Here is a 25666-nt window from a genome sequence, read left to right on the forward strand (position 1 = left end):
GTTGAGTCCCTTAAGTATGCCAGGCTCCCCTGTAGGCATTGGAGCTAGAGCAGAGAGCCAAAAAACAAAGTTCCCATCCTCAGAGGACTTACCATACAGGGTAGAAAAGACAGAAAGGATACAATACATAAATAAATAAAGAGGACATGTGAAGAGCAATGAAGGACCAAAGCCAAGCTACTTGACAGAGTGTCTAGTCAGGGTGTAGGAGACAGGAGGATTAAGTGGGTAGAGCACTCTAGGTGTTCAGAAGGGCCTCCCTGGAAGGACAACTTTTGACCTCAGACATGAATGACAAGAAGATACCACCATGTAAAAATTTACTCCAGGCAGAAGGAACAGTCAGTGCAAAAGTCCTGAGGTCGGAATGAGCTTAGGAGCTGTCTGCAGAACAGAAAGATGTGAGCAGGATGGAGATATTTCTCAGGGCTTCCTTCGGGCACCTGCGTCCTCCCTAATGCGGCTTTTCTCTGTGCCTTCAAAGCACCATCTGTAGCATCTATTATAACACTTAACTCCTTTAGTGAGGATTTGTCTGTTTCCCTCACTGGTCCAGGGGCTGAACAAAGGCCCAGTAGTGTCATTTTCATCTTTTTATCTCTCAGACCTTATCCCAGTGTCTGACGCACAGAAGGTGCTGAATAAATATTTGAGGCACAAATGTGTGCATGTAGAAAAAAAGAAGATGGGATCTGGGCACCTGGGTTCTGGACTCAAATTTTTAAGTAATAAACAAATCACAAAAATTTTCAGTTCTTAAATTTTTTTTACATCTCTGAGAGAAGTACACAATGACGCATTTTTGCAGCTATTCAAGTTTCCTTTTTTCTAGCAGGGGTCTCCCAAACATGCATTCGTTTTCCCATTTATCAAGTATTTATTGAGTTCCTACTGCATCCAAGGCATCGTTCTAGACACTTGGATATGGAAGTGAACAAAGCCAAGTCCCTGCCCTTGAGGAGTTTATATTTTAGTTTATGGAGAGATGAAAAACAAACAAAAATTTTATGACAAAAATATGTGTGGCAGGTGGTGACAATTACTGTGGAGAAAACTAAGCAGAATAATGGGGATCGAGTGTTGAGGAGGGTGTGTTGCTCTTTTACGTAGGATGGTGAGGGAAAATGAGTCATTTGGGGGTCCTCTGGGAATCGGATGCCAAGAAAATGTAGAAGGCCACGATTTGCGGGTGTGAGAAAATGCTTATGGAAATTACAGGGGAGGGGGAGCAGAAGTAGGCAGGCAGAGCCTTCAGACTACAGTGCAGGTCTGACACCTGTGAAAGGAGAAGGAGATAGGATCGGGCAGAGATTGAAGTTGAATTATAATGAAGATCCAAAAATGCCAATCCAGTGATGAGTTCTGGAGAGGATATTGCCTGTCAAAGTTGCCCTTTGTCAGGTGAAAATGCCAGGCTTATATACCCTTGCTTTGCTCAGGCACCAGGTGCAGGCTGGACTAGGAAAGGTGTGACCTGAACAAAGAGGTCCTCTGTAGCTTTGACCTTGAAGGAGCTGGACATTGTGGTCATATAATCCACAACTGGGCAGCCTATCTTTCCTGGAAGGGCATCTGAGTGGCCTAATTCCGTGTCTATGACAGGAAGCAATTGGAAGGTTTTGAACTGAGGAGTGACACATCTACTTAGTTTTTAAGAGAATCACCCAGGACACTTTATGGAGAATAGATCTGAGGAAGGCTAGGGAGGAAGCATGGAGATTGGTAGTGAAACTTATGGTGCCATCATCTAGGGGAGAAAAGATGGAGACTTGGTCCAGGGAGATAATAGTAGGGAGGAAGTGAAAAGTGGTTGGATTTTGGATACAGTTTGAAGGTAGATTTGACAGACTTTGTTGATGGGTTGAAAGTGGGTTTGAGAGAAAGGGAGGAGTCAAGGATGACTCCAATATTTTGGCTTGAACCACTGGAAGATTGGAACTGCTGTATTCTAAGATGGAAGATACTGTGGGAGGGACAAGTTTAGGGACAAGGGAAGATCAGAACCTTGTCTTCAAGCCAAGCTGGCCTGCCCCTAGGGTGTGGAGGGTTCTGGGAAATATTTTTATGGAATACTTGTCTATATAAACAGTTTTTATTTACAAAATGTATTTGATTAAAATGTATTTAAAAATTCATAGGCCGATGTGAGGTGTAGTGATCTGCCACCTGAGTTAGACTAGTGGGTTGAAAAGAGGTGCTTCTGTATTTGCTCTTTGTCCAATCAGTGCACATGAAGATTACCATCTCTTCTTATTGAGGAGCAGGAACCATCTCTTCTTGTTCTTTATTGTCAAATGTGCTACTTTTGTATCTCCCACTAAAACAATATGGGTCTTGTTTCTGTCGCTTCCTCATACTGTTTGTTTAATGCTGGTGACATCAGTACATCTGACACTACACTCTTGGTGTGGCCTGTGACTACTGGCTTCCACAGCTTTCAGACGGGACGACTGTGCTTTGTGCATGATGACCACAAGTGCACGTCTTACTCAGAGTATGTGACTGATAATTCATTTTATGACAAATTTCTGATACATCTATTGTTGGGAATTTTCTAGTGTAAACATCCTCCAACCAGGTCAGTAGGCCATAATCAGTGCTTTCCTAGAATGTGATCTCTTTCATTGTCCGCTGTGCTCCTGCCTTCCACACACCTCCATCAGGAGGCAGCGCTGGAAGAGAGGTTCTACGTATCCACTCAAGGAATGGCCATCCCTCATCTGGCAAAATTTAATACCAACCTAGGAGACCAGGAGAGCACCATATCCAAAAGAGGCCAGAGGGCATTGATGGCAATAACCTGTCGATATTGTGGAGCGATGTCTGGAAAACCTGCAGAAAATTAGTCATGGCCACTCCTAGAGGAGGCGTGCCCTGTGTGGCAGAGCCTGTGGAGGTGGGTGACCACTAGGTGGCAGTGGTGGTGAGGTCGGGGGTAGCGGAGTCTGGAGAAGGACGCCCCAGCAAAGAATGCCCGTTGCCACCCCTGCAGTACTCCAGTGCTGTGGACCCGGGGCAGCACTGAGCTCGGAACTCCCACAGGTGAGAGCCAGGACAGGGGCCCCACTGGCTGCTCAAGGCAAGAACTGACAGTGCTTCAGTGGCCCAGAGCCTTGAACTTGCCCTGTCTGACAGGAGTCAGAAAAAGTCAATGTCAGCATTATCCTGGGCAGCCCAATCTGACCCGATTCTGAGGCATCTGCCAGTGGGAGCCATCCTGTCACCAGGAGCCCTGCTAGAACTGGGGTCAATAAGAGTCCCAGGGCTCGCTGGGGCACTTGGTAGACTCCAGGAGTGAGGTAGACTCCATGGAAGACATGAGAAGACATGTAGAGGACCATCGAACGCCCAGAAGGGAAGAAACCGAGACTGGGTCCCATGCTGATCCGTCCAGGCTCAAGGCACCCCTCCTAGACGGCACCAGTGGCCCTGACCCGTCCTAGCCACTAGAGAGGACTCAGACAATTTTGAGGCAGGCGTCTCCGGTGACCAGAACCCACACAGGGCCAAGTCCAGATTGGGTACTCTGCCTGGATAACCATAGGAAGGAGCACAGGGCCTGAGGCTCTCAGCACCCAGGACAGGGACTGGCTTCAGTCTAAATGTCAGATGATGTCACGTGCATGTTTTTGGGAATGGTCTAGGCTGGAGATAGAAATCTGGGAGTCATCAAGCTTCTGAGAATGGCTTTATGGGAGGAAAAATTTCTCAGGCTTGTAGCTTCCAGACTCCACCACCTATCAAATTTGAGAAGACGATTCTCTCTCTTCTTAGGTAAATGAAGAATTCGAACCAAGAAGTACCCACTTGATGGTTTCTAGAACTTCCACAGCTTATGCAAACCTACAAAGAACTCTTGAGTCCTGAAAATAGAAACAGTTCATAAGATGAAAAACTACAGACCCAAATCTCCATAGGAGGCAGCACCTGTGGGGAGAATGACATTTTCATTTCCCAGTGCCAGGCCTACTGTAGGCTAATAACATTTCCCTGACCTCTGCACAGTGTTATTTGTTTCAGTCTGCCATCACTTTAGCCAGGGGAATAATTAATGAACAATTAATCCTGCTGGAAACATACCACCCAGTGGCACTCAGTAAATATTTGTTGACAGTGATGAGGCTATTGCTTATTATACTATCAAATTAGAAACATAAAACTGGAGGGTTTTTTTTTTGTTTTGTTTTAGAAAGGTGTTAAAGAGACTTGTCATTTAACAGACGAGAAAGTTGAAGGTCAGAGAAGTGAGGTGGTTTATCCAATGTTGCACAGCGAGGCAGGGGCAAAGCTAGGACTTGCACCCCAAATCCTCATTCTAAATTTATTCATTGCTTTTTCCGATACATTGCACTGGTGTTTTTGGGAAATTGCTGAATTCCACCAAGTCAATTCATATGGTGAGACATTAACCTTTCTGAAGAACAGTAAAATCTCATTAAGTCAAAATAATTGGAAGAATGGCCAGGTTGAATTGGGGGGAAAGTTTGAACTATTTTCAGAGACATTCAGCTTTTTCCTTTCAAGGCCCTGTAGTAAATTGGAACAAATAACCACAAAATGGGGCCAAGCAGAGGTCTTGCTGAACCTGCTTGAAGGAACAAACAGGAATAATTTATAAATGGTACATTAACAATTTGCATGTAAGTGATGACTGCAAAAATATTTTAGGCATTTGGGGAAATAAATATTTGTTAAAAGTAAGCTAAATATTTCCCTTGAAAACTCACTAGACGTAGAAATTTACATAGGGAACTTCTCAAAAATATGTCAGTCAAACCATGTGTTAAAATTATCGTGCATTTCATTTAGTGGCATGTAAATTAACCTGTTTTGTTTTGCTGTACTCAAATTGTTTGGCATGATTTCTGTAGCTCACAGCAGCACAAACGATGACATCTGTCTCTCTTACTTTCCAGCCCCTTAAATTTTTCATCTATTCAAGGCCAACAGAATGCTTCCAGCTGCTTGAAAACTGGAAGCGTTTTCTGCCTCTTCCTTTCCCTCACCACATTTCCCACCGATTTTTGCCAAATGACCCTGCCGTTCTACCACCTTCTGTGAGAGGTGTTTGAATTTGCCTGTCTTTCATTGGTTTTTAGTGTTCAAACACTACACATTCATTTGTTCCCAAAGTTGTTTAGAAATATTGGGTCTTGTTATGTCTTAAGTCTGCTCTTTAATATACTACTATCAGACGTAGGGCAGTTCATAGGGGTCCTCTATTTTTCTCTCTTCAGATTGACTTCTTCATCGTTATTGTGTAAGAACCAGGATTGTCTACCTGGCAGGTAACACCTGCAAGGTTCCAGACTGGCCAAGCAGTTATTATTGACTTACAGAGAGGCTGTTTGGGACAACAGTTTATGTAATACTCGCAGCCAACCAACGTGCTCAAAGCTGGGGAAAATGAAGATAGCAAGGATAAATGGGGATCTTGCTGGAGATATATGATGTTTTCCTTGCTGGGTGAGCTGTCTTGGATGTGACTCAAAGATCTATATATCTTAAGAATAAATTGACCAAAGCAAACAACAAGAGTCACAGGTGTTTCTGCCACTTGATGTTACAGTTTATTCTGATGAAATAGCTTAGGTTCAAAGCAAAAGGGAGCTACATATTTAGGCATTCCCTGCTGGTGACTTGCTGCCCCCGTCTGGAGAAGTTGGGAACTGAAGCTTTTGAGCCCATGTCCAGTTGTCTCATTGTGGGTCTGCTATTGGCACGGTTTCCTTACCAGAGGTGCTTTGCTACAGTGTAGAGAAGTGTCAGGCCATAAATTACTAATGGTTTAGTCAGTGAGTTTACACTGACTCTGAGTAATGCAGGGATATTTATTTTATTTCCTGGCTGGAAGATGAACTCAGTTTTGCGAACTATCTGTCCTGGTTCCTCTCTCCTTCTACCAAGAATCCAAGCTAAAGCCATCTTTCTTGGCAGCCTTGGACTAGAAAGAAGTTATTCCTGACTTGGCACCCTGCCTTAGTAATCTTATTTTTAAAAGGGAGAGTGTGGACTCTTGATCTCTAAGGTCCCTCCGGCTCTGATTCCATAAAAAAAATCTTTACCAGTGAGAAATGTCTGTTTAACATAAAGAAACTCTTGGGTATTAAAAGAGCCTTCCCTTTTAATGAACAAGATTTCTGGAAACAAAATGAATGCTCTTGGAAAAGGGACTGAATTTAAAAAAATAAAAATATGAAATATGCCACTAGGAGGCAGTGTTGACATATAGTTTATTTCAAGCACTTTTCAATATATTTCCTTTTGAGGGAAATGTTTTTAAAATCAAAGGCTATAAGAATGATTAAAGGTTACAACGCTTTGTGTAGCAATAAAGTTCTGAAAAGAATACCAAAGGGACAAGCATCTTACACAATAATAGAACAGTTGAATAAAAGTTTCTGTCATCTATGAATGAAAGTATTAAATATTGAATTGAACCTAATTTGAGAGTGAGAAACGGTAGATGGCAACTGAAAAACAATGTGGCAGTCACTGTCCTCTAATTTCACGTCAGCCGTATGCAGTCTCTGCGAGTTGTGCTGCTTTGGCACTATTTCTGTGCTCTGGGGGATATGAGAGGTGGATTGCTCATTCATTTTGTAAGAAATTCTGGAAATTTCATTTCCCTTTAAATACTGCTGCCTTCTCCTTAAAAGTTTCAGCATACTTGTGAAGGTGAAAGATAGTATTTTTTTAGTAGATCGGTAAAGGGAGGTATGGAGATTTCATAAAGGACTTAGCAAGTTACAGAATGAAAATAAGAATCTAATATAACCAAAATAGTCTCAATGTTCTTCTTTTTTTAATAGCTGAAGAAATTAAAATTTGAAAACAGTTAAACCAATCCAAGAATGTTTAGAAAGCAGCATGAATTCTTTCCTAACACATGAAAAGTAGCCATGTTTATTCTAAAGGTTTTGCATCCTTAGAATTGAGCTCTCATAGGAGAGTAGATATATTATCGGGTAAAAATATCATCACTCTCAATCTAGGAAACCTGGGTGAAGATTGGAGAATCTCCATGTTTTTTCTTTATTATGCTTTAAGCTATCAAAGTAACACAAGCTCATTGCTCCTGAGCCTTCCCGAAGGGAGGCATTTAGGTAGATCATGTTGAGTAGGATAAACCGGGCCTGGATACCAACTGCTTCTCACGCCCTCTCTGTGGGTAGGTGTGTTTCTCAGCAGTCAACATGGGTCAGCAAAGAGAATAACTCTGTAACTCTGAGAGCAGGACTCTGGGCTTTGGCTCCTACTGATCAGGTCCCATATGACTAACCTTCTAAGAATAAACTTAAAAAAATTGGAAAGTCCCCAGAGCTGAAGTGGCGCATAGCAGTGTTTTACAAACTGTGGTGGGCCAACACCTGTTAATGGGGCATGAGATGAATTTGAAGGCTCTCAATCAGCATGTGTTATTAATGAAATAGGATGGAAAGGAATGGGATAGAAAATACCCGAACAGATCACACATTTTATTTCAATGGTTGTATGATATGTGCTTTACTCGGGTCATTATATAAATTGTGTTTTTTGCTAAGGGTCATGTTCAGAGGAGTTTGGAAGTCCCTTCCCTATAGCACTTTATCTGTCCCTGTCTGGCTGCTGAGCCATCTATGACAGTTCTCATCTCATCCTCCTTACTAGCCTGCGAACTTCTTGAAGTGGGATTAATGTCCAAATTACTTTTCCTTGGCCACAGTGATCTTAATACCTTATACATGGTGTATACCAGCTTAAGATTTACCGCTTACTTATTTTGCTTCTAAGAAAACTTCTAAAACGTCCTTTTAAAATTGTCAGGTGCTATTTGTGATTCTGTTTTGTTCAGCTCATAACAATTTTATGTGTAGGCTGGCATTAATATGAACATTGCTTTTTAAACTACCTTTTCCTTATTTCTAAGAACGGTGGCCCAGACAGAGGAATTCACAAAATTGGGTTCCACTGAGGCTACTAAGCAGATTTGAATTTCTGTTTTTCAAAGAGCTCTTTCAGCTGCTGCTCAGTTGTGGCTTCTTTCTGCTGCATGAGCTCAGTTGTTCCTTTGGTTACTCCCCAGGCATCTGGCCTTGACATTGAAGGGTTGTATGGCCTGCCTGAGGCTATCCGAAGATTCTCCCAGTATTCCTTCCTGGCCCTGCATGAACAAAATATACATTAGACTCCTCCCTGCATGTCGGTCTCTATGTCACTGAGGTAGAATCCCGCGATGGTGCCATCTTTGCACTCTTGAGACTATGTCCATTAAAACACATTTATTCATCTGTATTAAAACTTTCTCCCCCCAGAACCTGTAGGTCTAAAATCACTTTGAATGTCTTCTCTTCACATATGATTAGGGATCAAAAGCTAAGAAATAGAAGAGGGACATTTTCTATTTAATTACCCTACTTCCCCATCCTCACTTTCTGGCACTCCACCTATGAACCATCAGAGCACGCCTTTGTTGCTTGTCCCAAATCCGGCATCCTTCTCGTTCAGGCCTCATCACATCTGTTACATTTTAGCAAAGCCTTCCTCCCAAGTTTCCTTGTCTCAAGGCTATTAAAACTGGCTAAGTTGCAAATCTAACCTTGTCCTGGACCATTTGTGACCCTCCAGGCTCCTCGTTGCCTTTGGGATGAGGTCACACTCAGCTCATACTCATACTCACCTCCTCTTCCTGACTTGTGTCTTCTATCAAATTCTGTCTCCCATATTCTCAAACTTCTAGTTTCTCAACACACTGTTCTCTTTCTAACTCCCAGTGTTTTCCTATATGCCGTTTCCTTGTCTGGCAATGTAGTTCACTCTTCAAAATTTAGCTCAGCATCTTCTCTCTTAGAAATCCTTCATTAACCCCCCTTTGCCTTTTGCCCCCATAGGCCATTCGCTCAGACCACACGATACCTGTGCGTATCTTTATCCTTGAACTTCCTGCCACGTTTCCCCAAAAATAAGACCTAGCCGGACCATCAACTCTAATGCGTCGTTTGGAGCAAAAATTAATATAAGACCCGGTATTATGTTGTGTTATGTCATATTATATTATACCTGATCTTATATTATAGTAAAATAACACCCATATTATATTAATTTTTGCTCCAAAAGATGCATTAGAGCTGATGGTCTGGCTAGGTCTTGTTGTTGGGTAAACATGGTATGCCAATTTGAACTTACCTGTTTTTCTCTCTGCCTCCTAGACTATTAGCTCCTTGGAGACAGGCTTGTGCCTGGTCCATCTCGCTACCTCAGTGTCCACAACAGTGTCTGACATAGCTGTGCTCAATTAATATCAGCTGAACAGAGTGGAACTGTTCCCTCTGCTTGGGGCACTCACCCTTCACTCACTTCCCTTTCTTGTGGAATCCTACTTTGTCTTTCAAAATCCAGCCAAGAAATCCCTTCTATTAAAATACCTTTCTATTATATTAGGCAGAGATAGTGCTTCTCTTCTCTTCATTGTTTTTTTTATCCATCCCTCTCTTATTAAAGCAGTTCTCACAGTATAATACCTCAACTTTCTTACACGTTTTCCTCAGTATTCTGTGAGATTCTTAAAGCCAGGGACCCCAGCTTTTCATTTGTTATTTCTAGTGCCCTGCACACTGCCTGACTTCAAATCTGTTTGTTTGTGGTTCATCTTTCCCACTGGAATGTAAGCTCTAAGGGCAAAGACCTTCGCTGTCTTACTCAGCACTGTATTCCCAGCTCCAAGAATCATAGTTGGCACAGAACAGGTTCTTAATTACTATTTGTTATACTTAAGTTATACTTAAATCTCAATAATCAATCGATTCAATATTAGTGTCCACCACATGGATGGTTTCCTGGAGCATGAAATCACATTTTATTCCAACTTACATTATTTACATTGTATATTCTTAAATGTTCTCCAGAAATCACTCCATAAGGATGTTTTATAAACATCTCTGTGAGAGAATTGAAGGAGTATCACTGACTATCATCACACAGCAAATGAGCTGTACTCTTTGTAATGACGTCACTTGGACATAGTCATAATCTACAGGAGTTTGGTTTGGCAAATATAGCTTAAAGGTTCTTACCTGGCTCTAACCCAGGGCTTGGTGTGCATGTCCAAACCACTTCCCCAGCTGCCATGCTTCTCTGAAGCTGGTGGCAAAAAGCCCCTTTCTGGAGCCAGCTCCTCTGCAATCGCCCTGATGTGGTAGGGCTCAAATCCACAGCACCCACCAATGTACCTGACCCCCAGGTTGTAGGCCTCTCTGGCGTATTTTTGAATATCCCATCTGGTGGCAACTCTGGGCTCCAGACCTACAAAACATGGTATTATACGTAAATTCTTTTTTTAAACAAAATATTCAAAATGAATGGCTCTAATAAGTACATAATCTTCAATAAATAAGGTAAGTAAGTTGTCAATATTTAATTCTTATCTTTTTAAAACTTTTAACACTTCTTAACTTTTTAAACTTTTTCAAACTTTATATAGACGTTCTACTTTGAGTCTATATATCACGTTTTAAATGCTGTGGTAGCAAGCCTTCAAGACGGCTTCTCTGAGCCCTGCCCTCTGACGTTCCCACCATTGTGTCGTGTGTCGCCCCCTCCTGCATTCTCTCAGGTTGGTCTGCGAGACCCATAGAATATGGCAGAAGGATGGTCTCCGACTTCTGAGGCTACGTCTTTAAAGACATTATGGCTTCTGCCTTGTTCTGTCTTGGAACACTTAACCCTGGGGAAGCCAGCTGCCATGGTGTGAGAACGCTCAAGCATCGCAGTGGAAAGGGCCATGAGCTGAGGAACTGAGGCCTCCAGTCCAAAGGCAGCAAGACACTAACACCGACTCCCAACGGCCACCTAAGAGAGCTTGGAGGTGGATCCCCTGGTTCCCATCAGGCCTTCAGACGACTGCAGCTCTGGCAACCTCTTAAAAAATCCTGAACAAAAACCACCCAGCCAAGCTGCTCCAGAATTCATGGCCCACAGAAACTATAAGATAATAAATGTTAAGTTTGCAGTCATTTTTTATGCAGCAATGAATAACACAAATGCCTTGCCATTCTTCTTCCGTGGTTCTTCTAGAGCAATTATTTTATAATAACTTACTTCTCTGGGGGTCCCTATAGAATGTTGGATATGGTATAAGGACCTTAGAATGAAATAGGAGGCTGGCGACGCTCTGGGCCTGCTGACATCTCTGGGCTTAATTTTCAAGGTAGATTCACCGCCACTTTAAAAACACCCTGAGAGACTTTATCACTCTGCCTGCCTTGCAAGTATTCCCTCACTTCATCTGCTCTGTCTCTTCATGCAAATTTGCCATACAGTAACATGGTGATGGTATTTTCCCCTCCACTCTCAAACCCCAGAGTATCTAAGCAACATTTAAAATAGGAGAAAAGGATCTTGGAGATAACCTGGTCTAACCTTCTTATTTTTCTGATGAGAAAATTAAGATCTAGAAGAACTAAGGAATTTTGCTAAGGTTATGCAATTCGGCAACAGAGTTGGAATCAGAAACAAAATCGTTGCTGATCTCACCATGAGACCATCCATTTTACCAATCTACAAGTATGACTAATTGGTTGTCTGTCTAGGTGTTGATTCAATTTTGATTTTGCACTGAAGTTCAGAAGTCTTTTTTGCTTGTTGGTCCCATCTTTTCCTTCTACTGCTGTCTAATATCAAGGGGTTTGTGGCTTTGGGGAGAGAAGCTAGGGGCTAGAGATGAGGAGATATGCAGCCATTTCTTTACTCTGATAAAGCTCTATGGCTATAGATTTATCTGGAATTTGTCCAACACAAAGACATTGAAACAGTGTATAGAATGTGTGCCTTACCAAAGGGGAATTCTGGAAGATCGATAAATCCTTGTTTGCCGGAGTCGGGAGTGTGGTAGGCCAATGGTTGACTCATCAAGTGGGCTTTCAGTCGGGCGGCCTGCAGGCCTTCCTTCATGAGTTTCACTGTTTGCAAACTAATTGTGGAGTCAAAATGGCAGTTCACACCCACAATGGAGGCTCCTGCAAGTGGGAAGAACGTTTTTCTTTTTATTATTATTTTCAGGTGTACAAGACAATGTAGTAATTAGATATTTACACCCCTCACAAAGTGATAACCCCAACAAGTCTGCTACCCATCTGACACTATACATAGTTGTTACAATACCATGGGCTATATTCCCTGTACTGTACTTTATATCTTGTGACTATGTATTTTTAAAATTATATTAATAGTTGACATTCAATATTATTTTATATTAGTTTCAGGTGTACACCATAGTGGTTAGACATTTGTATAATTTGTGTTTTCTGCAACACTATTTACAATAGGCAAGATATGGAAACAAGCAAAATGCCCATCAATAGACGATTGGATAAAGAACTTGTACATTATACGATGGAGTATTACTTGGCCATAAAAAAGAATGAAATCTTACCAGTTGCGATAACATGGATGGACCTAGAGGGTATTATGCTAAGTGAAAGAAGTCAGACTGAGATCAAATACCATATGATCTCACTTATATGTGGAATCTAAAGAACAGAATAAACAAACAAACAAAACAGAAATAGACTCATAGATACAGAGAACAAACTGATAGTTGCTAGATGGGAGAGGGTTGGAGGGAGAAAGATGAAGGGATTAGGAAGTACAAATTGGTAGTTACAAAATAGTCTCAGGGATGTAAAATACAGCATGGAGAATATAGTCAATAATGTTGTAAAGACTATGTATAGTGTCAGATGGGTACTAGACTTATCAGGGGGATCACTTCACAAATTATATAAATGTGAAGAGCATTTTAGCTTTAGGGATTCACAAGATAACAGGAGACTCAACTCTCCTATCTTAATCAGGGGGCTTTTATTGGCAATGGTGAATTTGGAAGTATAGCATTTGATCCTTGCTTCCCGCAAACCAATCTTACCTTTGGACAAGAATAATTACTAACAGGAAGCAAGCACTTTCTGTGAAAAGTGCTTTGAAGAGTTTGGTATAATTGAAGTGTCATTTATGCACACTTGGCTGTCCATCTTTTTAAACAAATCACTAGAGTTTCTTTTAACTTCAAATTTTAGTAGTCAATTTTTCAATCTTTGACATTATATTACAAGCACAATAATTTTTCAGCACTCCCAGCTGCTAGATTGCACCCATGGTTACCATACCACTTATTTGAGGAATAAATCAATGTTCCCTTTCATCAGGCCAATTTAATAATATCACTAATCCAGATTCCAGGAGCAGCAGAGCTGATGCCACAAGCTGTGGCATCTGGTGTTCAATGGCAGTTGTCTCAGTGGTCCTCACCGGTCTGGATCTACATACATGAAGTTTGCCCCTCATTCTTGTTCCAATCAGGTCACCCTCCCAGTCATTCCTCTGAATCAGCTTTTGTCAGGGGTACTGATGATCTTAATCTTGCCAAATCCAGTAGTTGATTCTCTCTTCTCCTTTTACTCAACATCTCAGCAGCATTCTGTCCAAAGGACCACTCCCTCCCTTCTTTTGGCTTCTGAGAAGTTCCCACACTCCCTGAGTGTTACTCCTACCTCCCTGGCTGCTCTTTCTAGGTGTCACTTGCAGACCCCTCCTCAAGGCTGAACCTTTCAATCATGCGGTATCCTAGGATCCCACTGAACCATCTTCTGCTCGTCACCTATACGTGCTGTTCAGCCCCAGGGCTTTAATACCATCTATATGCTTAACTCTCCTGCATTTCTCTCTCACCTTGACCTTTCTATTGGGGTTCCAAACTTGTATATTCAACAGCTTTCTTAACTTGGATTTTACTACCTTTCTCCTTTTTTGCTTTTGAATATTCTGCTGCCAGAGTTTTTCTTCCCTTCCTTGACTTTATTACACTCGTGAATTAATCAATTAATCATATGTTGGCTATTTATTGGATGTCTAGTATGTATAATGGTTTTTGTAAGGGGGTTCTAAAGAAATATAAATATAGGACATAGTTGCTGACACTAATAATTTTATAATTTAGCACAGGGCTTCCCAAGGTTTGCTCCATTAAAATGAGGCTCTGTGATCAATTAAGTGAGGCAGGAGCTATTTACTATGTCCCCTTCTTGGAGACTGCCGATATACATGGGCATATCAAAAGCACTGAGAAGTTCTATAGTAAACAGACCGACTTAACTCAGTTTAACATAGCATTTTCTAAATGTATTTGACTACAGAACCTTATTAACATTCTCACAGATTGGAAAATGTCAACTGATGATATTCCAAATGAGGGATATAAACAGAAAGTATTATGGTTGCTGAGAGGAGGCAGTCATCACTTGGGGTAGAGATGGTTATGTAAGTGTACATTGGGGTAGAATTTGATCTAACATTGTAAGATAGACTAGATTTATTAGGCCCATATTCATTAAGGATCTATTATGTGCTAGGCACAGGTACAGTTTATGGTTATTGTAATGCTATTCACAATAGCCAAGATATGCCTATCAATAGACGACTGGATAAAGAACTTGTGGTACATTTATATCACAGCAATTCATACAGTATTATTCGGCCCTAAAAAAGAATGAAATCTTACCATTTGTGACAACATGGATGGACCTAGAGGGTATTATGCTAAGTAAATAAATCAGACTGAGGAAGACAAGTACCATATGACTCAGCCAGAGTCTCTGCCCTCTTAGATCGTACAGTCTAGTGAAAGAATCAGACATAAAAGAGATAAACAAATGAGCTAAGTGAGGAGTGCTACAACAGATGTAAACAGGGTACAGTGATTTCAAACTTTGTGTCCACCTACTCTGAACAGAATGACAAGGGAAAGATGAGGTGCTGGCCAAGAATCCTTGCCAATTCACAATGGGGATGATGAAGGCCTCCTTCAATCTTTCTGAAAGAAAGTTAGCTTGTTTTTCCCCCCATTTTTATATCACCAATCAAAAATTAGGATTTCAATTCAAAAACTAGGATTCAAATTCCTTCCTAAATCTAAATAATTGTTACTATTAATGACAAGTCTGAGGTGACTTTCATGAATTATCAGGAGATGGATGAAAATAGGAATTGAAAAACAGCCAATCAAAAATCTCTCTGTTCCACAGAGTGAGTCGGACTCTTCCACTGACACTGAGCTATTCCTTGGGTTTAAAACGAGGCAGCTTTGAAAACAACCTGTGTTTTCCCTACTTGAAATGAAACCGAATATTAGGAATGGAAATTATATAAAAAGATAAATTAGGTGGTCAGTATTGCATATCAAAGGATTTTTTGATTTATTATACCAATTACAGAAAGCAAAGCATACCAGTAATGTATCAGAATGGAAAAACTTTGGCAAAGAGGACAACTGACAAGTTATTAATGTTATTAATGTTTAAAAACCTCAACTTGAAATAAGTTTAAAATAAAACACAATTGTTCCTAATGCTCCTTTTGCTTTACTAAAATTCTTCTCATTCCTACATTCCTAGTTGTTAAACATTCGGCACAAGTCTAGTTGCTCCTTTCAAAAGACTGGTGTGTGTATCCCTTTTTTTTTTTTTAAACAGTTTTCTCTTTATGACTCAATAATATTATCAATATTCCTAAAAAAGTAAATTAATTGTTTTCCTGTTAATAAAAGTAGCAAATAGCGATTCACAGACAGATCCGCATTTGTACGTTATTTTAGAAGACTCACTCACTGCAAACCTATCAAAATCCATCATCACCTGCTTTAACCAGGCGCACTGCACACTCGCCAGGGGTCACGCCGTGCAAATCTCCCTCTGGGCCGATGCACATGGTTGCTGCCACTGGTTTTCCAGATGATTTCAAGACTTCAACTGCCCACACAGCCTCTTCAACATGTTCAAAATACTGAAATAAGAATAGGTTAAAGTATTTTTAATCTTGTTTCCCCCAAAACCATTTGGAAACTTATTCTACTGCTAAGTAATTTAATAATCACTAGATAAGTGATTTTTCAGATTCTGAGTCTGAAACATTTCGAATATTAAGAATTTGAATTTGAGACCCATTAGTATTTTTTAAATGGAATAGAATGGTGATTTCATACTGGGAATTGTAATCAAAGGTTTGAAGAACACTATATTATATTAACTGAAACAAATTTAGTAGAAGCCCTAAATGGGAAAAAAAGCTTTCAAAACTAAGCATTACTATTACTTGTCGTGATGGGTACCCAATCTCACATAGTCCTCATGAAAGCAAAAGGCAGAGGAAAGGGGCTCAGTGTAAGGGTCTCTTTGATCATCTCTCTGTTTACCTCTGCAATTAAGAAGTCCACATTCTTCTTCAGAAAGACCTCTAACTGTTGCTGAAATACTTTTTTCACTTCGGTTTCACTCTTGCAGCTGAGGTATGAAGGTGTCTGGCTCACGCCTCCTGCTACCAAAGCGTCTCCCTCATCGGCCACTTGCCGGGCAATGTCACAAGCAGCTTCATTGACTTTCTGCCCCTGAAATGGTGAGTATAGGATACATGTACATGTTCATGTGAAACTGAAACCAAATAATTATTTAAGTGTCCATATCTCAGTGGTATGTTACCATAGTGATTTGATTCCAGGAAGTGACAATGATGGAATAGTTCAGTGCTTTACCATGTTGAGCAGTAACAACAATACCAATAATAGCGGTGAAAAAATAAATCTAATGATGGTACCTAGGGTATTACATTATACCGGGGGTGTCAAAACTTTTTTCAACATTTGTTACCAAGGGCCATATGCGGTAAAAGACATAAACAGGTGGGCCACTCACTAGAGGTGAAGTACATATTGCCTCACCTGGTTTATTTAAGTAAACTAAATATATTTTTGGAATTTGCTGCGGGCCAATTAACAATGGCTTGCAGACAGCAGTTGGCCTGTGGGCCGCAGTTTTGACACCCCTGCATTATACCAAAGATCTGTGAGAGGGTAAAAGTCTTTACATAAAAAGATCTAGTATCTTCCAATGAATAAGCTGTACTTAGAAGACTACCTAGCAAATAGTGATGATAGTGATAATAATTTACCTTTAAGATTAATAAGCATAAAATTCAATTAAAATGACTATAGAATTCATGTCTTTTTTTGTTTTCCTGTATTTTCTCAATTACCAGATAAATGTATCACAAGTAAGGTCTGTTTTAATTATTTAGACATTAAAAATGGACACTTGTCTTCAAAAAAATACCCGGTGCTGTAAGTCCCACAGACTCATGGAATGTTGAAACTCCCTTTCCATTGAGGAGAAAAAGAAACCGTCACCTTGATGGGGTAGGTAAATGGTTTGCCCAACATCACACAGTTGATTGTAGCTGAGTCAGGAAGATTCCACGTTCACTGACACCTTTCGTCTAATGACATTTCCCCTACACTATGCTGCATTAAAAAACTGTGAGGGTGTAAGAATTTGTAAGGGTACCCCCTCAGCAACTTACTCAAGAGACTGGGAGAATCACTAATCGTTAAATACCTCTTCTTTGATCTGCTTCATTAAATACCTTTTTGTCAATTGGGGGGACTCCAGATAAAACCTAAGAGTGTTGTTCACATACATCTCATTTCTGTATTATGTAAAACAAAACTCTGAAGAGGCTCAACATTTTTCTCCATGAGAATTTTGGTGATGACATGTGTTATGTCTACTAGGCCCTACTAAGAATGCCACGTATGGTTTTACTCACAGATATTTTCTCTGCAACATAGTTTCCCCTGTTCTCCAGCTTGTCTTCACTTGCATAAAAGGTGAAGGTCTGCATGACATTCGATCCAGCTCTAAGGAACTCTCGGTGAAGCTGGCGAACTGGGAGATTGAATGAGGAAAGGCATTAATTGCTATTAGTTTATTAACTCGTGGTGTTTTCAAGAGGTTCTCAGATAAACAAATATGAAAATATCTGCCTAAATTTCTGGTGGCTTGGCATTCGTGCATCCTGGGGGGTTCTGAGAGGTGGATCTGGGGTCTCTTGCCAGAAACAAGATTATTTCTACCATGGAGTAGCGTGAAGGGAAGTGGGAGGTCCCACAGAGGGGCAATATGTCAGCACTTTTGACAGACAGAGAAGGTGGGGAAGGGCATTCCCTATAGAGGGAAGGCCTGAGCAAAGACAAAGAGGCAGGAATAGGCTTGGCATTTGGGGAACAGCAGGTAGTTTGAGCAACTGGAGTGGAGGATATGTCAGAGAAGTGATGGAAGATGCAGTTGGAAAGGTGGGTGGGCAGACAGAGTACAACTGGCCGAGAAGTCATCCCAAGGAGTCTAGGTTCTAGACTACGGGTGTCACGGTAATACCAAAAATTTCTAAATGGATGAATGCCAAATGGCAAAGCTTTCACAGGTTATAGGATATGGGATAGGATTTTTTTCCCATAGAACCAAATGTATGCAATTTAAAGAATTTAGAAATTTCTCTGAAATAGTGGTCCTAAACCCTTGCTACCCATTAGCTACCCTGGAAACTTTTTAAAACTTACGGATGCTAGGGCCAATCCCACAGATATTCTAATTTAATTGGTTTGAGGCAAGACACAGACTGTGTTTTTTTTAAAAGTTTCCCCAACTGATTCTTATTTTCAGCCTTGTTGAGAACTGCCATTCTAAGAGAGTGGAATAATGCTCATCTTACAAAATGATAGTGAGACTTAGCTGGTATTGGTTTTGTCAGGGGCATTAACTGGGCAAAGTAAGAAGTCAGTAAACCAATATCAGCCCCTGAAATATATTTTGAAATTTAGAGGCCTATAAAATCCAAAGGTCTGGAAGCAACTACACTAGAGGCAGTTATTGGGACGCTGGGGCTAAGACTAGAGATGAGTCTCCATCTTTGCATCCCAGGTGCCTGCTAGACTGCAGAGAACATAGGAAGCTCAGTTTTTGTTTTTCAATGGTCAAATCAGTAAGGCAACAAAGCTTCTGAATTTCAGAAAATGGGTTTCTAAGCTTGAAGCCAAATCTTTGTTTTTAAAATCATGGAAACTTTCGTTCTCAGTGGGAATTTAAAAGGGTGCCTAAATTAGGGGGCTTTGAATGTGTTGTAATTAGCCATAGGACCAATGAAACACACCTAAAATGGAGTCCCCATATATCGGTCAGGTGAGCTGCTGTGGTTGCTGCAGGGATGCAGGGCCTATGGACTAGGTTCCTGTACACTAGAATGACATGGTTTATAAACCAGAAGTCCACCCAGGTTGTCCTTGGGTGGATTTCCAGAGACTCTGACAACACCTTGGAAGGGTGTGCAAATTGTTTGTGCACATGTACATTTTATAGTGCAGAAGTTCTATATCCTTTGATCAGATTTTTCCAGAGGGTAGTGACCCCACTCCTTGTTCTTAATTGATTTTATTATTCCACCATGCTTCCCTAAATGTGATCCAACTTAGACTCACTCCGATTCCCCAGACCCCTCCGGACCCAGTAAATCTGAATTCCTTGCCAAATTCAGTGCTGATTCCATTGGGTGCAAGAACCACAACTTTTGGTATAAACTTCAATAGAAGACTTAGTCTGGTAATTTCTGGATGTCCTTTCGATTTCTATTTTCTGTTTTCTCTCATCATAAGACTCCTGAGTCTTCGTCCTCTAACCAGGAGCAGGGCGTAACTGTTCCCCATGACAGGGACACAACCTATACTAATTAATTACCTTCATCTTATGGCTTTAAACTCTTCATTATACTAGTTTTATTTTAGCATCATAGAAGCTAAAAGTTACCCAGTCTCTTGACTAAGTTGCTGAGTGGGTATTCTTACAAATTCTTACATTCTCCCAGTTTTTCGTTTTGTTTTGTTTTGTGTTTTAATGCTGCATGGTGTAGTGTTATAGGCAAAAGGTGTCAGTGAACCCAGAATGTTGGGCAAACCATTTACCTACCCCATCAAGGTGACAGTTTCTTCCTCTCTACAATGAAAAAAGGGAGTTTCAAAATTCCATGAGTCTATGTGACCTACAGCACTGGGTTTTTTGAGGACAAGTGTCCATTTTTAATGTCTAAAAACTTAGAAAAGACCTTAGTTGTGACACAATTATCTGTTAATTAAGAAAATACAGAAATACCAAAAAAAAGGACATGAATTCTATAGTCATTTTAATTGAATTTTATGCTTATTAATCTTAAAAGCAAATTATCATCATCATGACTTCTATTTGCAGGGTAGTCTTCTAAGTGCCCCATAGGGCAGCAGATGTATTTAGCATTTTGCATGGTGAAAGGTGTTTAAAACGTTCATGCTCTGAATGAGAGCTGTGGTCGTTTCAATGCTATTTTATGTACATGAATTTGTGTATCTGCCGGTACTTTTCTAATTTAGGCTGGGTGACACCTAGAATTCATATAGACCCTGAAAATTTCCCTGCAAGCTGGACTGCACCTCAAAGATTTTTGTTAGGACTGGTGTCTGGGCTTGCCTTCTCAGTGCTAGAAATGGTGAGAAAGGGAAGGTTATGCTCTAGGTCCACAATCCCTTATCCAAGCCATTTTGGGACCAACTGTGTCTTGGCATTCTGAATGTTGGGGAATTTTAGAAAGTTAATATAGTACATATGCTATATATTATGTAACACTCATCAGGGTCTGAAGTGGCCTCCCCAATCAAACACGTTCATATTTTTTGGGCATCAAAATATATGACTCCCACATTAAGTAGGATATAATTATAAATATCCTCACATTAGTTCAGGTCAAATTTTGCTCCCAAATGGTTTTGCTGCAAATTTATTATCCCACTGAAGAAATACTGCAAAATTTTATTTGACCTTTTAGAATTCGCTGTGGAATTTCAAAGACTTGCATTTCTCAAGTTAAATTTACAACGGTAATATCTAACTATGCTACGTACATATATAACTGAGAGACATTATATATATTTATACACATAATCTCCCTTCAGTTCCATCCCACCTCTCCTCCTGGCCATAAAAGATTTGTGGTCAAAAAAGTGGAGTGAGAATAAGGTGTTTAGGTACAGGTGCAGGGAAGGTAGATAACTGAATTTCAATAAGGTGGGGCAGTAGACGATGAATTTGACTAGTTAGCACATATGTGATGGAGGAAGTCCTATCTGAGGACATGTGCTGGAGAATGGATAATAAATACTAAAATGGAGGAATGGAGACTGAGAGTCTTGATGAGGTTGAAGAGTGGCAGTATTAGAGTGAGCCAACAAGATAGGAGGTGGCAGTCAGAGAGTGGAGCACTGGTCATTGAGCTTTCAGAGGTGGAGTGCTGCTGGTGAGATCTAAGCGTGGGCGGCTGCGATGGGAGTGGGGCAGGAGATCCAGGCACTCAAGGGAAGAGTGTTGGATGGATCATCTGTCTGGACATGGAAGTCACCTAGAGGGATGAGGGAGGGAGGGAAGGTAGTGAGCCAGTACTAGGCTCTCTAGAGCGAGCAGCAGGGACCACGAGGTAAACATAGATGACAGCTTATCCCACATGCCAATCCATACTTACATATCTAACACCATGCCCAGTAGGCTGTAATTAATATTTGGAAAAGCGCTCTTTTATGAACCTTGAAGAGAGCAATGCACCCACCTGCTTCTGGATGTTCCACAGCAGCTTCCGGGGTCCAGGGCCCCGCCTTCACGTAGCCCCTCTTCTCCAGGGCAAAGACGAACCCTCCATCTCCGATCACAACCTCTCCGGAATTTAAACGTTCAAGGATGCCCTAAAATTACAGGTGAGGGGGAAGGACAAAAAAGGTACTTGAGTTTTTAAGACAGTGTTCTATTTGTAGTACATTTGTTGTCATGTTCTTGAGAAGTATGATTTCTTAGAATTCTCGGAAAGTACAGGTCTATTTTATAAATTCATGTTACTATTAGGCAAACAGCCAGCGTGCTCCTATGATGAAAACTTGTGTATACGTGTGTGTGAGGGGGTTGGTGGGGAGGTGGTCTTTCAGAACATATGAAAGAGTTTTGAAAAATATGGTAAGAGGATGTTATGTATGAAGAAATACCTGTAGAGGGATTAAATGAAAAGGGTTTATTGTAAAGCCTCAAACAAATACTAAAGCACATATTCGTAAATTGGTGAAGGCTAGTCTTTCTTCTTTATTCTACCTACAACCAAAGAGATGATTGAAATGATGGTTATAGTGGCATATAATGCTATTAAGGCATTTTGAAGACTGAAAAATCACAAGACACGTGGTGAAGAGAGCAAACTACCACAAAGGTGGCCAAATCCCTTAAAGACTTCCATGATTGGTGTTAGAATTCAGTTTCCACAGCAGCAGCTGTGTTATGCTGCCCCGGAAGTTAAGAGCACGCATGTTCGCACTCTCCGAGTGCAAGATGACAAGAACAGGAAGAGACAATTAGATAAAGTATTTGTAAAATGATTCCCAGCCCAGTCTCCATACCTATTCCATTTATAGTACCATGCAATAATTACCCTGGTGTTAGTGTAATTTTCTAGTGTAACCATTTTTTAAAATTTAGAAGAAACATAGAATTTAAAAATAAGCAGTACTTTACATTCAATTTAGGTCACTCCCTCTGATTTTACAAATAAAGGATTAAGGCCCAGAATCCTTGAGTAATGTACACAAAGTCTTCCAGGTGAAGAGTATAGGGCCTCCTGGCTGTTTTATCCTTAAACGGAGTCTAGATTTTATTTTAAATGGGTGTGAGGAGTGTGGAACAACCCTGAAAAAACCATGTAAAGGAACAATTTGGAATGTACTTACCTACTGTGTTTCATTTATTACCATAATGGTTGATAAAACAAATGCTGATATAATAACAAAGATTACACAATTCTGTGAGAGCTGTTCATAGGATTTTGCATCCTAAATCTTGGACACCTTTTAAAGCTTCTCTTATTTTAATCCTGTTCCCCTGTATTGTTCTTTCCTATGTCTTTTGGTCAGGTAGTACTCAGAGAGAAGACACAACTGACATTTTCATTTTAAAGCAGTAAAACAGGAACACTATGCTGTATGTTCCCAAATATCTCTTCCAGATAGAAACATTTTCAAGCATAGAAGTCTATGAGATAACAACTACAAAAATACAGAATTGATAACATGTAATTTTGAAATCCAACTATCTGTCATGATTTCAATGTGTCTAAATACCACATCTTAAAACCACAATTTTGATCATTATGACCCAATTAACAAGATACATATAGCTAGTCAGCACAGTGAAATAGAAAACACGAACAAGGATCAAATAAATGAGATATGACTTGTTGCTTTACATTTGACTTAAATAACTCATGACATTTTGTTCAAGTCAGTTAGCAACTCTCATTGAACATGTGTGTGTTTTCAAATTGTAGAACACAAACAAATACACAGCCTAGCTAAGAATCTGATATTTGCTGGTGGAGTGGCTCATGATTTCATTACCACACTGTTCATAAATTTGCCGAGCAATTACATCTAGAAAAACAATCTCTTAGATTCTAGTGTATTTTAAAATACCTGGACTTCAGACATTTCTGTTCCTAAGCAAAATAGCTTTTTTAAAAAAAGTGGAATGTACTATCAAAAAAATGCTCAAGATATTGTTTTGTGAAAAAGTATTACAAAACATTATGTGTAATATCAGACCATTTTTGTATACAAAGTACATTTTGTCTAGAAAACAAATTAGCAGAATATAGGAGAACAGCAAAATGTAGCAGATGGTACATTTCATATTGCTTTCCCAAGTTATTTACAATGAACATGTGTTAAGTTTGTAACATGTATTTTTAAAAAGTATAGACATATTATTGTCCATATTTTAACACTGACATATGCATGGAAACAAAGTTACCAAAGAAACTTTTTTTTTTCCATCTTATGTCCATCTGTTGCTTATATATGATCCTTTAAAATGTTTCTTTCGTTTTCTGAGTTTGAATTTAGGGAGTGGGTTAGAGTCCATGGCTATGCAAATGATGCCAAACCAAAAAAACTTATTTAACCTCTATAGCAATCATCTTTTCCAGTCTACATCAGCCATTCATTTAATAATTTATGGATTGGCAAAAATTCTCAACCTCATTTAACTGGTTAACAGCTTATAATCGTTTGCCATCTCAACATCTTCCTCAGGTCATCAACATGCATCTATTAATGCTACATGGCATTTAAAAATTTTAGCTGAATTAACTTTGTGTGTGTGTGGAGATCTTTTTTATTTGGGGGCCATCTTTTAGAAACGGTGCATAGCCCATTTCCTAAAGGGATGGCTGGCAATGTGGGTGAGAGGTGGAGCTGCCCTTACGGTCCTCACAGCTGCACCGTTGGCCTGGCCAGGTCTGCCTACCTATCCTTCTCTTGGGGCCTCCATCTGCCAGGCTGCACGCTCTGGCACCTAAGGGGTAAGCATACTCCCTCCTCCTGGCGTCCTTCTCTTCCCACCCTCGCAGCCACAGTCCCGTGGGCAGTCCATTCCTCCACAAATCCATCCCCCAAACTAGACGAACGGAGGTCGACAGTCTGGACTGGAACATTCGTCCCAACCAGGGAAGAGATGTGCTTGTTTTTAATCAGGTGCTGAAGCTGCTGTTTTAAAAAATCGTATTAACAACCCTTCCTCAATATTTTACTGCCGCGGTGCCCATTTTCGAGGTCCACGTGGTGCATTTTGTTGTGATCGCTGAAAGCAACCCGCGGGAGAAAACGTACCATCGCCCAACCCAGCTGCCGCGGGGCGGCTGAGCGCCGAGCAGAGCCCCCGAGGCCCCACGGCGGCCTGGAGGCGCCGGCCGGAACCGTTGGAGCCCGCGCCGCGCGCCTCACTGCGGGGTCCATGTAGGGCGTAGAGGGCAGCACGCGGCGGTGCGGGCACAGACACAGACACGCAGGCGCCCCTTTGTCCCCGCACGTGGAGCAGGGAAGGCGCTCCTGTGAGTCTAGGAGCTGCACCTCTGTTGGAGTGCTCTGGTGTTGGCGTGCAGGACTCAGATGTTGGGAGTCTCCGAGCTCTAGGAGCGCCCCCAAGCCGCACAGATCTGGGGGGGCCGGTCAGTAGATCTAGGGAGCGCTCTGAATATGAGTAGTGATGCGGGGCTTAGAAGCACCTTGGGGTCCTGCAGGAGAAGTTCTGGGAGCGCTTTCTGGTCACAGACGGGCTCCTAGGACTCCCTTGCACCCCTTGAGTCTGGGGTGAGGGCCGGTGGGTCCAGACCCAGAGCCTCAGCCGGATAGGAGAGCTGCCTCGGGGAACCCCGAAGACTTACCTTCTTGGCCTTTTTGCCCCCAACGGGTGCCATCTTCGTGGTGTCCTGACGGGTACTCGGTAGGGATGCTGACCGACGAGACTAGCGTTTACCCCTGCGAGGCCCAGACGCGGCCGGGCTCTTTATACCCGGGGCTGGACGCGGGGTGGTTTCTCCAGCCTCTGCGCGGTCCAACGCGGGCCTCAGGCGGGGAACACGCCCACCAGCCTGTGTTTGAGGCCTGCCACTTGTTGGGAATCTGCCCTGAAGAGGAGATGATGGAGATTGCTCTCCCAAATGGGTGAAAACAGCGAGAAGTAAAATAAGAACAAAAATTAATGAGGTCTGCACTCGCTCAGGTTTCTAACCTATCTGCTTTTAATCTCTCCTTGCCCCTGGAGAGTCCCTAGCCCTGATTTACCTCTCCCTTCCCTGGGATCGTGCACCATTACCTACTTAAATCGCCCGTGAAAGCCCCTAAGAATGTCATTCAGGCCCAAATATTTGTCAAAGGTCAGGGTACAAAATTATTGGACGAGGAGGCGACGTGCTGGAAGTC

General features: G+C 41.2%; 1 protein-coding gene across 1 annotated transcript; it reads right to left on the reverse strand.

Annotated features, from left to right (window-relative positions):
- Positions 1 to 6215: 6215 nt before the first annotated feature.
- On the reverse strand, positions 6216 to 25226 carry BHMT (betaine--homocysteine S-methyltransferase). Its single transcript, XM_081053411.1, has 8 exons — positions 25129 to 25226; positions 21481 to 21613; positions 17629 to 17747; positions 16223 to 16414; positions 15666 to 15813; positions 11811 to 11993; positions 10053 to 10281; positions 6216 to 8143 (listed from the first exon to the last, which is right to left on the reverse strand). The coding sequence occupies exons 1-8, from the start codon at positions 25159 to 25161 to the stop codon at positions 7960 to 7962; spliced, it is 1221 nt and encodes a 406-aa protein (XP_080909537.1). The 5' UTR covers positions 25162 to 25226; the 3' UTR covers positions 6216 to 7959.
- Between the last annotated feature and the right edge of the window lie 440 nt (positions 25227 to 25666).

The sequence above is a fragment of the Rhinolophus hipposideros genome (genome assembly GCF_964194185.1).
Source record: "Rhinolophus hipposideros genome assembly, chromosome: 7".
Lineage (NCBI taxonomy): Eukaryota > Metazoa > Chordata > Mammalia > Chiroptera > Rhinolophidae > Rhinolophus > Rhinolophus hipposideros.

What these genes read in the sequence shown, in the direction of transcription:
- BHMT (XM_081053411.1), bottom strand. Translation starts at nt 25,161, where the DNA reads ATGGCACCCGTTGGGGGCAAAAAGGCCAAGAAG. An exon ending in GGGGCAAAAAGGCCAAGAAG is followed by an intron (nt 21,614 to 25,128) that starts GTAAGTCTTCGG and finishes CTGTAATTTTAG; the next exon opens with GGCATCCTTGAACGTTTAAA. An exon ending in ATGTTGCAGAGAAAATATCT is followed by an intron (nt 16,415 to 17,628) that starts GTGAGTAAAACC and finishes TCACCATTTCAG; the next exon opens with GGGCAGAAAGTCAATGAAGC.